Source organism: Anguilla rostrata, chromosome 1, assembly GCF_018555375.3.
Source record: "Anguilla rostrata isolate EN2019 chromosome 1, ASM1855537v3, whole genome shotgun sequence".
In the NCBI taxonomy this organism is placed as follows: Eukaryota; Metazoa; Chordata; class Actinopteri; order Anguilliformes; family Anguillidae; genus Anguilla; species Anguilla rostrata.
In genome coordinates, this window is record NC_057933.1 from 8307289 (window position 1) to 8323329 (window position 16041).

At 48.1% G+C, this 16041-nt stretch overlaps 1 protein-coding gene across 1 annotated transcript in view; it reads left to right on the plus strand.

Annotated features, from left to right (window-relative positions):
* Positions 1–2475: 2475 nt before the first annotated feature.
* Positions 2476–16041, plus strand: part of galnt16 (UDP-N-acetyl-alpha-D-galactosamine:polypeptide N-acetylgalactosaminyltransferase 16) — a 30380-nt gene continuing 16814 nt past the window's right edge. The window contains exons 1-4 of the mRNA XM_064313452.1: positions 2476–2884; positions 12134–12315; positions 15285–15383; positions 15576–15643. Of these exons, the coding sequence (XP_064169522.1) occupies positions 2678–2884; positions 12134–12315; positions 15285–15383; positions 15576–15643 (556 nt within the window). The 5' untranslated portion in view covers positions 2476–2677. The remainder of the gene's footprint in view (positions 2885–12133; positions 12316–15284; positions 15384–15575; positions 15644–16041) is intronic.

A 16041-nucleotide genomic window follows, 5' to 3' on the forward strand; every position in this document is an offset into this window, starting at 1 on the left:
CATTACGTGAAGCCTCATGTAATGACTATCGGCTGTGACACTGATACCTTGGTCCAGACTGCAATTTGTCAAACCTTTTTTTTTTTGTTTTTTTTTTGTATGCACTTTTGTAAGACACTCTTCTCATCATGCTTCTGGTTAGTGTCCGTCTGTATGAAAATGTAAATGTGTTCTGAAGGAGATCGTAAGAGCAACATTAGCGCACGCGACGAGCGTGTGTTTAAAATGCAGCTGCAGACAGGCTCGGATGGCGCTCACAACAGCTTTCTGAGACGTGTCCGAAACCGAAGGCGTCCTGTCATCAGGAAAATTTATTTTCTCTTTTCTAAGTAAGGGGATGCAGAAATTCATTACTGAGTTTTACAGCCTTCACTTCATCTGAGCTGGCAATTTACTAAATGGAAGCATCGTTAGTCAACAGGAAGTTCACACGTTTTTTTTTTTGTTGTAATTAATTACCTTTTTTTTTTTTTTTTTAATGGCAGAGTGCTTGATATACCCTAATGGCATACACGCTGGTCTCTCTTTACGATTTCGTCTTAATCATGTTGCACATGCATTGATGTGTGTGCCAGGAAAACTTGGCAACGTCAGTTTCTAATGTTCTGACAGAAACAGCTGCAGAGAATTAAACAAATTCTCTGTGCTGTAGGTGGAGTACCAATGACCTCATTTCTGAAAAAAATGCACATGCACACACACACGTACACACGCACACACACACACTCACACACATGCACACACACATACATGCACACACACACACACGCGCACACACACGTACACGCGTACACGCACACACACGCACACACCCACACACATGCACACACATACATGCACACACACACACACACATACCCACACACACAGAAAAAAGAAAAGCCCCCTCAATGGATTCCTTGTGCCAGAGCCGATGAGTGAGTGTCCGTTGCTCTACCCCATTGCCAAGCACAACATCTGAGTCCCCCTGGATCTCCAACATCGGGCCCGCTGTCCCTCGCATTCCTGATACTTCAGCACACAGTGAATCAAGACACTGTTTGGTCCGGTGAAAGGTTGGGACTGTGTAGCCTCTTTTCCACCGTAGGGCTGAACCGTTACCAGGGCCGCTCCGTGCCGTTCCGCGCTGCTCAGGACTCGTGGGAACGGTTACCGTTTCTGTTCCCATCCGTCCGGCCGCTAAAACCAGGACTAGGAAGTATTTAAGAAAAACTAGCGACGACAGCAAGTGACACAGTGGATCAGCGCCCAGTCACAAAACTGACGTAAACGTGAAACCAATCAGTGAATGCCTACGTCATTAAGCCCGCCCACCCGAACGGTTCTGCTGCGCTGAGCACGGCTGTCTGACCGTGCCGAGAAAATCGTGCTGGGCACGGTTTGTAAGCGTTCCGCGCCAAAACCGTTTCCAGGCGGAAACACCGTTGGAACCGTTCCTCTCCGTGCTCAGAACCGTTCGGCCCTGCGGTGGAAAAGAGGCCTGTGTCACATGGCCTTTGTGTAGCAGCAGTGAGTGTCTGGTCTCCTTGTCTGAAGACAGTCGTGTTTGACTGGCACACTGCGCGGACTGAATTATGACTGTTAACTAAGATCAAGAAAACGAGACAATCAGAATTCACCCGGAAGTCTGGTTGTGAGGTATGGGGTGTCACAGTCAGAGGTAAGATCAGGGAACATACTACCATTGTATGGTAGTTTAATCCCAGATTTCTTTCCATCCGTCTTTATTGATTGAGTCACCGAATCCTCATCTGAATTTTGCAAGTGTCAGCAGTTATTCATGAACAACAGAAACCTGGGGTTGAGAGTTCACTTGTGCTTGAATAAGATAAAAAAACTGTTTTAAAATATCTGCCACCTGTACAAATCTGGAGCCTCTGTCCCATTCAAGCTAAATTACAAATTAAATGAATTTGCTTCAGACCTTGAAAACTCTGCTGAATGCACAAAAGGGAATGCAGAAAATAATCAAAGGCACAAAATAAATAATAAATAAATAAAGTTTTATCTTGTTGCACACCTTCAGCGATACATCACATTCTCGAGGGGGATTTGTATCAGATTGAGGTTAAAAAGATGCCAAATCCATTCCAGATCAGCACACAATGAGCAGCCCATGCAATCATACTGTGATTGCTCTGCAATTACTGTTAAAGGGACAGGGAAACGAAGCTAATCGCTAGCATCAGAAGCAGAAAATAACTGATGTATGGTCGCTTACATTAACGGCAGATTGTCTTTTACCAAAATGTGTAATACGTCGGTGTTCCTTTCTTACAAAATATATATTTTTAATTAATGTCAGCCGTACTTTTTGCAGCACTGTGCAAATGAAGGATAGGGGAGATTAAACCACAGGTGATTGGAAGGGATTGTTACATTTGCACTGCAAAACACGACAGAAGATATCTTACATACACAGGGCCTAAACCCACCGCGCGCAGTTGCTGTGCACACAAGGAGAAAACTAGCGGCGCTAGGACCGTGATTCTGCGAGCGCGCGGATCCCAGCACCGGGACCTATGCTCCAACAAAACGGCTCGAAGCCACTGAAGCTGTCAGCTGCAGCGCGAGGCATCATCGGAGCCGTACACCCACCACCTCTGCACCCTGCCCAGAACACAGCCAAACCCGACCATCTTTGGCTGAGCTCTGGAGCCCTCCGTATGGGCTCACAATGCGCAGGATTCGGGCCAACGCCATCGCTATTCTGACCGTCGCCTGGATCCTGGGCACCTTATATTACCTGTGGCAGGACAATAAACCACACACGTCCCCGTCCTCGGTGTCGCAGACCCGGACCGCCGGCGGCAAGAGCCATGGTCAGAGAGCGGCTGCGGGGCGCGTGGAGATTCACCGGGACGACAGAACGATCCCTCTCATTGTAAGTGATCCATTCACGCAAACGCCGATCGCGAGACGGGGAGACCGCAGTGCTTGAAGCTGGAGCTGCAGGGGAGTGTGTGTTGCATGTTGATGCGCAGTAATCCGTGCATCTGATGCATTGCGGGAGGTGCGTTTTTATTAAGGCATCGTTGGTCTGCAAATTAAAGCTTTTTTTAGGTTAAAGTATTAGTGATATAATAAGCCTGTTGCCTATACTGTATAGTTTTTTGTTGTTTTGTTTAACGAGTGCACAAGGAAAGCATACGTGCACGAGAAACGGCGGTGTGGTTGTTGGCTCGCGCAGTCGTCGCTGTAGGCTACTTCTGTTCCTAGCAGGATCTCAATTATCCATAAGAAGCTTCTCACACCTACAATGCAGGTTGCCAAGGTGCAATCCCTGATCCGCGTGCCTGTGAATTGGTCTATCCTGGTGTATATTTAGAATAAGAAATTAATTAAACTCGCTTTGGTAAAACAGTAGGCTACTTAAAAAAAGGAAAACCTTCAAATCCAGGCTTTGTAAAAAAGAAAAAAGGGGGGACTGAATATTTTTAATTTAATCTTTCTGTATTGCTGTCGGTGTTTTCGCAGTTTGCTGCGTCGCGCTAGCCCGAATTATAGACTTTTTATTATCCTCTTTTCTCAGCTTCAGGGCAATAGAAAATCTGACACAGGAATCGAGCGCCACACAACAGCTAGATATATAGCTTATGCAAACCCTACCAGTTTTGTTTTTTCTGTGCCTTGAAGTGGAACTTATGTTTTGTTAATACATTTGGCAACGTAGTTCAATGTCTCTGTACCCCCATTTTGCTTGAGACCCGAAAGCACGTAGAAGATGTGTGTGAGCTTCCGTTCTGACAATATTTATAGGTAGTTTCAGTATTTTTGCACATGTAATCTGCTTTGCTCAGTGTCCTGGTTTTTGTGGGTCAGTCTGTATGGTGAACATATGCCAGCTTTATTATCCCAATGCTGCATGGGGAAATTATATGAGTCTATAATAACTGACTGGCAGTTTTATCTAGCACATGAAAAGGACATTACATTTCAACGTTATAGGTATAGGGAAGTAAAATGAAATACGGTTTGACAATCACTTTTTTAATGCAGAATTTTTCAAGATTAGCGAAGCACATTTTGAAACATTGGTGCTGCACGGCCCCCCCCTGCCCCGAGAACTCGCACCATAGTTTGAGAAGAAGAGCCTGCGTCCCGTCTGGCGTCCACGCGACAAATTCTGCATCGGGACGGAAACGTTTGATAAGTTTACAGAGTGCCTTGCGTGTAATTCCACAGGTGTAATTCCATTCGGTTGTTTGTTTGTTTGTTTGTTTGTTTTTAATGAAAGACGGTTAGACACAGACGTGCAACTCACTTTGTTACGTGATTTAAAAAAGTAAAGATAAGCCCAAACTATTCTTGGTCACGCCATTTTAATCTTGCAGTAAATTCTGATTACATGGGAGGCTTTCTTAACAGCACAGGCCTTAAAAACCTGGATTTAACTGGTCCTGGTGAGAGAGAAGTGGCATCACCAGGTCGTGACGTGTCATAGACCTCTCCCATTTTTTGGGGTGTAAGCCAAACTAGGCCGAAGATTTGATATTGAAAACGAATCAGTTTTCAACTGTTTTCTGGCTTTGCTTTAACTTAAAACTCAAGCTGGAGGAAATCTTTTTATGGAAAGCGACATATCAATTCGTTATGGACATGTTTTAGTGGAACGTGTTTTGTGTAACAATATGTACTTTAGAAGTGGAGCAGAGTGGGTGTGATTTGTCATAATAACGAGCACCGAAGTCCATCATATTTACCCGGAAGCCGTCGGACTATTGAGTCACTCAGAACCGATCCAATCCTGAATCCTCAGAGGAAACGCTGAATCCAGCAAAAAGTGAGCAGCTGCATCGCTCCAGCCAATGTCGGTGGCTCCATAGCAACGTTGCAGGGTCCTCCAGAAGACCTCGTGTTGCGTGACTCACACTCGCCACGTACCGTAAAGGACAGCAGGATGCGGCCTCCCTCTCTCTGTCCCTCTCCCGCCCGTCTCTGCATAGTTGCCGGGTTTACTGAGCTGGATTAAAACCACGGCCGCAGAAAGAAAGCTAACCAGCGAGTTTGGTTTCGCTCGGGCCCCGGACGTGATTACGGCTTATCGACGCTGATTAACTGCAGCCGTCTCCCGTCCTGCTGGACGAACGGAAAGTTGGGCCGTGCTGATTAATGTGGGGCAGCGCTGGGATTAGCGTCTGCTCCCCCCCCCCCCCCCCCCCCCCCGCGGCGCGCGCGGGGGCACGCCATCGCACCCTGCGGGTGACCTCGCCCCGGGGTCAACGGCAAGGTCGTTCATCAGGCGGTCAGGTGACCACACGCCGCTTCGCTCCGTCTCCGACGATGACGTTCCGACAGGGGGCGGCGTTCAGCAGAGCCGAACCAGGAGGCTGTATCGCTGAGCTCCCTCGGGTTGCTCCAGCCTCCAGCCTCAGACCCTGATATCTGAGCCAGTCTTTCACTCGTTGCTAGTGAGGCTTTGTGTGTAGAGATGAGAGAGAGAGAGAGACTGAGAGAGAGGGAGAGAGAGAAAGAAAGGGAGGGTGAGATTGATGGAGACAGAGAGTGAGAGGCAGCAGAGAGAGAGGGGCCAGCTTGGAATCTAGTTCACTTAGGTAAAAGTGCTCATGCTTTTCTCTAATAGATTCCTCCCTGTTTTCATGAGCTCACCTCAGCTTGTTAAATAAGAGATGGCCACTCTGTCCTGTTTATTTTTTGGGGTGGGGGGGGCGAAGCGTCCAGCCGAGGCACTTAACAGATGTGCTCCAGTCTGAAGAGGGAGAAACCTTACAGAGCGTGCCCAGAGCTCTGGTGCCTTAACTGTGCGCACTGCACAGTCCTCTGATGCCTTAACTGTGCACAGTCCTCTGATAACTTAACTGTGCACAGTCCTCTGGTGCCTTAACTGTGCACAGTCCTCTGATGCCTTAACTGTGCACAGTCCTCTGATACCTTAACTGTGCACAGTCCTCTGCTGCCTTAACTGTGCGCAGTCCTCTGGTGTCTTAACTGTGCACAGTCCTCTGATACTTTAACTGTGCACAGTCCTCTGCTGCCTTAACTGTGCGCAGTCCTCTGGTGTCTTAACTGTGCACAGTCCTCTGATGCCTTAACTGTGCACAGTCCTCTGCTGCCTTAACTGTGTGCAGTCCTCTGGTGCCTTAACTGTGCACAGTCCTCTGGTGTCTTAACTGTGCACAGTCCTCTGATGCCTTAACTGTGCGCAGTCCTCTGATGCCTTAACTGTGCACAGTCCTCTGGTGCCTTAACTGTGCACAGTCCTCTAGTGTCTGAACTGTGCGCAGTCCTCTGGTGCCTTAATTGTGCTCAGTCCTCTGCTGCCTTAACTGCAGTCCAGCTGTGCACGGCGCAGTAAAATGTTGGGGCATCTAGCCCGCCTGCGTTTTGCAGGAAATTACTAGAACCACCTCCTTCCTAAATTACCCGAGGTGTCCTCAGCGGCAGGAAGGGCTAATGGTAGCAATTTCAACAGAAACACCGTTAAATAGAGTTCAAAGAGGTGCAAGAGAGACTCCAGCCTGCATTTTCAATTCTTAAAATCTGAGGTCAGAAAATTGTGGTGTGATCCTGGACCCCAGAGCCTTGGTGTGAAGGTACAGGTCGAAGATATCAGCAAATATCACCAGTCTCTTCTGTAAGAAAAATCACGGTAATAAGGAAGTATTTGTGTCTCCGTGTGATGCTAAAAAAACAAAAGATTCATGCTTTTACCTACCCTTCGCTGTTATGACTATTTTCAGGTGTTCCATGTTTCATAATAAAAGACCTTCAGCTTGTGAAAAGAAATTGAACAGCCAATCAGGGTACTGAAAAATGAATATTACTGCAGTCTATTTGTCCTTCCATTGGCTACCAGTTAGATCACTTTTTTCTAGTCATAACAGGTTTTCTCCAGTTATAAACGTGTTTTTTTTCTTTCTAATTAGAACAGGTTTTTTCCAGTTAGGACAGGTTTGAGCGTTTTATTCTTGGTTTTTAAAGGAAACATCAGATGGTGAGATAGCTGAGAGAGGTGTTTATTCCATATGAGCCAGGAGGGGAACTCTTATTGTACGTTGCTTTGGATCAAAGCGTCTGCCAAATTAATTTAATGTAAATGTAACTGTGGCTCATCTTCTGCTGGGCTTCTATTTTGAAAAATGAGGGGACCTGTTGCTTCTTGCTTTCCTTCTTCAAATTTACAGGAGAAGATTCCTCAAGACATTAATCAGCTGCATTTAAATTCTGTTTAAAAACTCAGTATTTCAAGATTTCAAGGTTGTTTTGAGTTGTTTTTTATTTATTGGTTTTATTTTTCTATAATATTTTCAGTCACATTTATTTTTTTTAGTTCCTTTAATTTATTTTGCTGAATTTTTTGCCTTAATAAACAAACAAATAAATAAATAAATAAATATGATACAAATGATCATGAATATATGCAGCATTATTTTTTGATTTCATTATTTGTTTTCTACATTGTTTGCATTCCTCTTTTATTCTCATTTTATATTTCTTGCTCATTGATTATATTTTTCATTATTTGTATGTAAAGGCTACATTGTGTGTGAAGTGTGTTGTATATAGGTTCTGTTATTACAATCAGGCACACTGAATTGCAGGAACCAAATCAAACTGAATTGCCACTCTGTGCAATAAAATGAGAGCGACATTTTCAGCTAAAACCCTACCTCTTTCAGTGGTGCTACAGCCAAATATGTACCACCTTGCTGCACTGCCATGACACGTAATTTTTGAAATATGTTGAGAGTATATTTTATCGCAGTGTGTTTTCAGTATTTAATATTTTCGTGAAGGCACGTTCACCTCTGTGAAAGAGAGGCAATGCCTGTCTTCAGTGTTTACTGCATATGAGCATGGCCTTGTTGAGATGATTATGAGGTGGGTTTTCAAACTGAGATTGTCTTACAGTGTGCAGCTGTAGAGGTTCGGTGTGTGTGTGCGGCTGTATCGGAGCGGTGTGTGTGTGCGGCTGTATCTGAGCGGTGTGTGTGTGCGGCTGTATCGGGGCGGTGTGTGTGTGTGTGTGCGGCTGTGGAGACGGCTGTCTTTCTGTCTCACGGCTCCTATAATTTACCTCCTCAGGGGTGCTGCCTTGTTGTTCCCACGGTAACTGTCATTAGGGATTGATGTGGGCTTGTGTAGCCAGCCTTATGTTTCACCCCACCTTGCTGGGCTGTGTTAAATGTGTCTGGGCGAACAGTGAGGACAGCGCATTTTCAACCTCTGCCCTACTCTTGCTTTACTTATTTCTCCTTTTTAAAATTTTTTTCTTTCTATGGCTTTCTGTCTTCCTTTCTCTCTCTCTCTCTCTCTTTCTCTCTCTTTTTGTCTTCTTTTACTCCACCCTTTCCTAGAGGAAGCCCCTGCAGCTGGGCGCAGGTCTTGAAGGCCAGCTGTTTCTGTAACCATGGCAACCGATCCGTTCCCCCACCCCCCACCCCACCCCCGCCACCAACACTCTCTTTTTAAAGCACGTTTAATGTGATCTGATATGTGTGTTGTGTGTGCAGCGATGCGTGCGCTCGGCGCGTATATTATTCCCCATAAGTTTACGTTCGCTGGGCAGATTTGGCCCCGACTCTCTGAGGTTCCCTGCGGCTGTAGCCACGAGCAGAGCCTCTCCTTCTTTTATCCTACCAACGCTGTGGCGGGAAAGGGGCGGAAAGCTGGTTTGGGATCGCAGAGCCCCGTTGTTGTGAAAGACGTTTTTTTTTCTGAAAGATGTTTTCGGGAAAGGCCCCGGCTGGAAATGATGGAATTCCCTCGGTGGTTCTTCATTACTCTTATCTCAGGTTATCTGCCGCTTTGTCTGCCGTTAGCAGGCAGGGGCTGCAGGATCGACTCCCTGCTGGCGGTTAGCTGAAACTGATAAATGGAGTGTGGCCAGCCGGGGTGCGGCTGGGCCCCTGCGACTCTGTGTGAAAAATGTAGTAAAAACCCTCAGGCTCCCCTGTGGCTGGGGGTGTGTGTGTGTGTGTGTGTGTGTAAGGCTGTGTGTGTTGACATGTGTGTGTGTGTGTGTGTGTTGGGCTGTGTGTGTTTGAGTGCGTGTGTTAGGCTGTGTGTGTGTGTGTGTGTATGTTGGGCTGTGTATGTGTGTGTTTGTGTACGGCTGTGTGTGTGTGTAAAAGTGGAGGGGGGGGTGCTGGTTTGAGCTGATCTCACTCTTGAGTTCTGCATTCCAGCCCCAGTCTTCCCCTGAACTCTCACCCTGGAGACCTGTGTTTTTACCAGTCAGTCCGACTCCTCCACATTAGCATGCTGGACCGTTTACATCAAAAATAAGAAAAAATTTAAATTATCATCAACTGGCAAAAATAATAGGTCCATTACCTATTATAAGGATGTAAGGACAGCAGCAGCAAAATGGCAGCACGCCAGTGTCCACGCACTTCCATTTTCAACGGTCTCTCTTTTCGTCCTCTTCGCTCCCACCACCATAAGTGGACGGAGGAAGAAGAAGAAGAACCTGGGGCGCTGCTCCCGTCACCGTGGCAACCTGCCCGTGGAGAGAGAGAGCGAGCGCCACAGTAAGAAGAAGGAGCGTGTCTGGACCGAAACGATGACAGGCATATCCGTGGCCCCCCCGTTCGGGCTGCGCGGGCCCTCGTTCCCATACTGTACCTAAATAAACACACAGTCCCCATGGGGAAAAGCACGCACTTTCACTCTGGGTCATATTTTTGGGCTCTACTTTATTAATAGGTTCTGCCGGTCAGCCCTGTAGTGCAGTAGCTGGAGTGAGACTGTTCTCATCGTCATGGTGAAAATAATGTCACTGGCATTATACATGCACCTCATCAGTTACTGTATTAAATATTAAAATCCCCCTTTTGCTCCAAGCTTTCCAAGTGAAGAACGGTTCTTCGTTGGCAGACATCTCTACTTACTAACAAAGTGCAAGTCCTTTGGGCTCCTATGTGAAGGCACTGTGATGTAATGGGCAATACTGGATGATATATATTTTTAAATGGGTTATTAAGTGTTTATTTCTGTATACTGAAATTTTGGCTATTAATGTAAAGGTTGTGCAAGTAAATTTTTAGTTAAGTTTTAGTTACTGTGAATGTGTACTGTCTGTGTGTATATGCGTGTGGATGTGTTTGTGCACGTGTGTGTGTGTGAGTGTTTGTCTGTATGTGTGCATGTGTGTCTGTATGCATGCATGTGTGTCTGGATGTGCGTGTCTGTAGCTGTGTGTGTGTGTACATGTGTGCGGTAGTGTGTGTGTGAGGGAAGTAAAGAGGGGGAGGGAGCCTGTTGCAGCTGTTTCAGGGAAGGTGGCTCTCTGTGTTTGATCTACGCAGAGAGCTTGGAAGTGCCACATTAGGAGAAACCAGTAATTTCGCTTGATTACTCATGTCTGCCTCATTAGCAATGAGAGGTACACAGTTGCTGGAGTGAATATTTGGCTTAATGACATGGTGGTTAAGTTGCTCTTGTAAATTATGCGTTGTGATGTGTGTGGTAGATTGCAGTTTGTGTGTGTTCCCTGGCATATCAAGCCTCACTGCTCATTTAGCACTTGGCACAGTGCAGTGTGATTTAAAAAAATAAATAGATCTGTGAGGAGGTCCGTCCTGTTTGTTCTCACCCACATCATTTTACACGCACGAGCAAAATCACGCTTACAGTTTCTTGCTCGAAGTTCATGGTCAGGGAAAAAAGCCCTCCAAGCCCTCAATCCTATCAAATCTCATAATCTTATTTTCATTTAAGTGCATAATTTAATTGGCAGTGGCTTCTTGGCAATTGAATAATGTACTTAAAGTCCCCTTCTGCACGTCCACAGTTCCACCACAGTTCACCTGTCATTGCTCATGCCCTTGACTGATGGTTCTTCTACAGCGCAAACATTTCCTGGATGACACGCTTTCTTTTGTAGACATTGTGGTCAATGGCCAGCAAGCGAAACAGACTGAAGGCGTTTGATGAAGTGAGAATAAGCAACAAGTAATTGCAACATATTTACTGTGCGATTCCAACTCCATAATGGGTCGTAAACCCCACAGTGTGCCCTTAAGAAGTCGCTTGGTGCTATTCAGAGGCTTGAAACCAGCGGAAATGTGAAAAGGAAGTCATCGCCATCCGAGCTTGCCGTGCTGGTGAGAGATGGATTTCCGGCTCGTTAGCTGGTGGTGACTCACTCGACAAGGCCACCGATCAGTCCATACACCCTTAATTCATGAAACTTTGAGGCACCTCCCAGGCTGTGATTGGACTGACTGTACAGCATTCCTCTCGCTGTGATTGGTTTGGAATTACAGTAGTCCCCCGCATGCTGATTGGCTGGGCTGTGGCTGTGGGGGCGTTGTGATTGGTCGGGTCTCTGCTGCTTTCCCTTCACTGTTGTCTGGGCTTTTGAAGGCTGCAGCCCTAAAAGCGCTGCTCATCTTACACGCTGGGAAGTGAACAAACTTTTTTCTCTTCAAGCGAGTGTTTTCTTTATTTTACTATGAAAACTAAGGTGATAAGATCTACCCAGATCCGAGTCGTGAGCGAAAGCCTTTCCTCAACGGACAACAGCCAGCTGAGGAATGCAGCTCCCCCACTTTTCCCACATCAGTCCTCTCATTTTCCCTCCAGAATTGGAAGATATGGATTTTCCCCCCTCCCCTTTCTTAACCTTTGCCCCCCCCCCTCATTTTTTCCCCTAATTTCTCCACTCCTTCCCTCCAGGGCTTCACAGGTCTTTGGGTCTAATGCTGTGCCATAGCCTCCCCCGGTCTCAGCTCCTGCTGGTTGGCAGTGCCAGTTTGCTGGCAGAGCTGCCAGCACAAACACTGCGAGGGAGTCATCTAAAGGAAAATTTAATTTCTCTAAAATATCTTTTTATGGCATTATTTATGGCAACAGGATAGATGATGAGGTCTGTCTGGCCGTTGGGTTAGGCCTTGGGGTTAGATTGGTTCATTTTTCCCTGTGAGTCAGCTGAAGCACTAAAGCCATTTATGTGTGAACAGTCCCTGCAAAAGGAAAGACCAGAGCCTGAAGACCCTTACTGCTGATGGCTTAACACACTTTCTCCACTGCGGGTTTGAGGAATGTCAGTTCACCCCCTGGACCCAGGGTTAGTCACTTCCTGCCTGGCTGCAGGGCCCTCTGACCTGTGACCTGTGACCCCAGACCTCTGACTGTGCTGTGTGTGCTGCTGCCCCCCCCCCTCCAGGTGACGCGGCCCCCACGGGCAGAGCACGGGGGGGTGCAGATGGGGCGCTTCGATGAGAAGGCGTACCTGTCCGGGAAGCAGCTGAAGGCCGGGGACGACCCGTACAGAGAGCACGCCTTCAACCTGCAGGAGAGCGATCGGCTGGGGAGCGAGCGAGCCATCCGGGACACACGGCACTACAGGTGAGTGAGCACACGCGTGTAGACTCACATATACACACACACACACATACACACACACACACACACACACACACACACACACACACACAGAGGCACACACACACAGCACACACACAGACACACACACACACACACATACACAACAGACCCCACACACACACACACACACACACACACACACACACATACACACACACACACAACACATACACACACACACACACACACACACACACACACACACACACACACAACACACACACACACACTACACACAACAACACACACACACACACACACACATACACACACACACACACACACACACACATCACCACCAGCACACAACACACACAACACACAGGCGAACACAGATTAAATGTGTATTCCCCCTTCATTTACATACAGCGTGCTCTTACATACAGTCCAAGCTCACACTGAAAAAGTAAAACGCAGCTTCAGATAGTTCATGAACACGCTGCAGACCCCATTTGTTAAATCTCTTAATTTTGGTGTTCTTGTGAGTTTTGTTTTCCTTTTGAGATTATCTACGCGATGCAGCTTATTGTGCCTAGACATCTGCAGCGCTGCTCAAAACGACATTAGCCCTGCACTGGAGTCCACGAGTGCGATGCTCTGTGTGCGTGCCGCACCCTGACGGTTTTTTTGTGCTAGGCGAACGTGTCCTCACACCGCAGGCGTGTCACGCACAACGCCCGACGCAGTCACCCAAGCATCACCGCAGTCTGCGGAGACAGCGATGCCATAGGAAGTTGGCGATGCCATCTCTCTCTCTCTCTCTCTCTCTCTCTCTCTCTCGATGCCATTACCCGCCTCCCGGAATTCAGAACCCCGAGCCAGCCACAGCCAACCCCCCCCCCCCCCCCCCTTGTAGATTTGGAACGTCGGACTGTGAGTCACAGATCGGGCGGCGTTCCAATTCCGGTCTCCGCTCGCATTCCGTTCCGTGGCTGAACCCGGTCACCTCTGCCCGCCGCCGAGCCTCGGCCAATCAGGGGAGGTCATAACTAAGAGGCGTGAAAATGGGGTTAAGAGGCATGGAAGCAGGAGAGGGCATTTCTCACGGAGAAGCGTCCCTTTTATCTGCCCTGAAAATGACTCGGCTCGCTGGAATTAGGCGTTTGCCTGATAGCGCTGTTCTGGGCGGCGCTAACTACACTAACCGCCCTCTGCGCAGCGCCTGTAATGATGTGAGTGTCTCTGCCGTTCCAGATGAACTGAACGACGACCAAGCGGGTTTATGAATGCCAAAAGTCGTTATTCATCTATAGAGCTAGGGTGAAAGCAGGTCAAACACTTGTATTGGAGAAGGGGGAGGGGGGGACTGTAGACTGTAGTGTTGGTGTTTATTACAAGGCGCTGAAGCTGTCATATGAATAATTATTTTATTTTTCCTGGGAAGGTGTGGTTGTGTATTTGAGCTGGCTAACCAGACTAAATGAATTAAAGATGGAATACTTTATAGTTCCGTAAGAACCGAACAGCGGATATGTCTCAAAATTGATATTTGCTGCACTGATGTTTTCCCAGGTTGGCTGTCTGTCTGTCATTAATTCAGTTTTAATAGGTTAACCCTCTCTCCTGATTGGCTGGGCCTCGTAGTGGGTGTGGCAGTTCCGCTCATGGCCCTGGCTCCAGCTCGCCGATGGCAGCTTTGCTGTGGGGTAATTCAGTTTTAATAGGTTAACCCTCTCTTCTGATTGGCTGGGCCTCGTAGTGGGCGTGGCAGTTCCGCTCATGGCCCTGGCTCCGGTTCGCCGATGGCAGCTTTGCTGCGGGGTAATTCAGTTTTAATAGGTTAACCCCTCTCCTGATTGGCTGGGCCTCGTAGTGGGCGTGGCAGTTCCGCTCATGGCCCTGGCTCCAGTTCGCCGATGCCAGCTTTGCTCCGGGGTAATTCAGTTTTAATAGGTTAACCCTCTCTCCTGATTGGCTGGGGCCTCGTAGTGGGCGTGGCAGTTCCGCTCATGGCCCTGGCTCCGGTTGGCCGATGGCAGCTTTGCTGCGGGGTAATTCAGTTTTAATAGGTTAACCCTCTCTCCTGATTGGCTGGGGTGAAGCGGCACGTTTACGTGATCCTGCGGTTCTGAAGTCGCCTTTGCTGGCGCTGACAGTGGAAACCTGGATCCAGAGCTTCAGGATTCCACATGGTGGAAATCAGAGTGGAAAAGTCCCTAATTATCATTAGCATTGTCAAATCAGGGAATTGGCTATGTCTGAACCCGCCCCGCCCCCCCCCCCCCCTTCCCTGTTCCTTTAGTCCCTTACCCTCCTCCACCCCAGCAGTAACACAATGGCGGGAGCGTGGAGAGTTTTTCACATGTGAAGGAGAAATCCTCTGTTTCTCATTAGTGTGGCACTGGACTGTTCCCCTTCTCTCTCTCCCTCTCTCTCTCTTTCTCTCTCTCTCTCTGTCCCTCTCTCTCCAACTTCCTCCTGACAGCGAGAGCTGATGGAGACCGAACCCGAGCCTGCATAGCTGCTCTAAAGACGGATCGTCTGTCTTCCTGTTCATACATCACCTCGTCATGTGACCAGTTTTTACAGCCCTGTTCTCCGGCACTTTCTCGAATATCAAAGTGTAACTGTTGAAGAGTTTTTTTTTCCCGAATTTGCTGACTGCTGGTTGTTTTTTTTTTTTTTGTTTTTTTTCATCTTTTCCTGTTTTGTCTTTAAATACTTTAAACAAAGCAGGGATTACGCTTTCTCCCTGCATGCCCCGAGAGGATCTTATAAAAACACTGATGCATTCTCAGATTTCTAGTCAAACCCATTCCTGACATATCCTTGAAGCATCAAATCTTTAAAAAAAAAAAAAAGTTTATGAAAGACATGTGTATGCTATCTGAGCATTTCTCATCTGTTCATTCATTATCCAATAATTCTCCCTGGGCCGTTGTTGGTGTGTGGCGGCCTCCTTTTGAAAACGTCTCGTCTTTGACCTCTAGGTGCGCATCGGTGAACTTTGACCCTGACCTGCCGCCCACGAGTGTCATCATTACATTCCACAACGAGGCTCGGTCCACGCTTCTGCGCACCATAAAAAGGTAAGTGTCTGCCAGCGGAGCAGTGGGGGACATTGGGGATGGGTTTGCCACCTGCTGGTGTGATGCGTGTTCCTCTTGACCCCGGATTGGTCTCCTGGGTGGGCAGAAAGTTCCTTCTGACCCCGGATTGGTCTCCTGGGTGGGCAGAAAGCAGGTGGTTCAGTAGGCCTGCTCTCTCTGCCCCTCTCGTAGCGTCCTCCTGCGCAGTCCCGCCGCCCTGATCCAGGAGATTATCCTCGTCGATGACTTCAGCACCGACCGTAGGTATCTCCCCTCTGAATGGGTGCAGGCACGCACACACACACACGCACATGCACCCGCACACACACGCACATGCACCCGCACACACACGCGCACACGCACCCACACGCACGCGCACACGCACCCGCACACACACGCGCACACGCACCCGCACACACACACACATGCACCCGCACACACACGCGCACACGCATGCACCCACACGTACACGCACATGCACCCACACACACAGGCGCACACGCACCCGCACACACAGCTATGCACATTTTTGCGCACACACACACACACACACATGCACACCCGCACACACAGCTACGCACACGTACGCGCACACACACACGCACAAACACGCGCTCTACACACACATGCATACACACAGACACACACTCACCTGCAC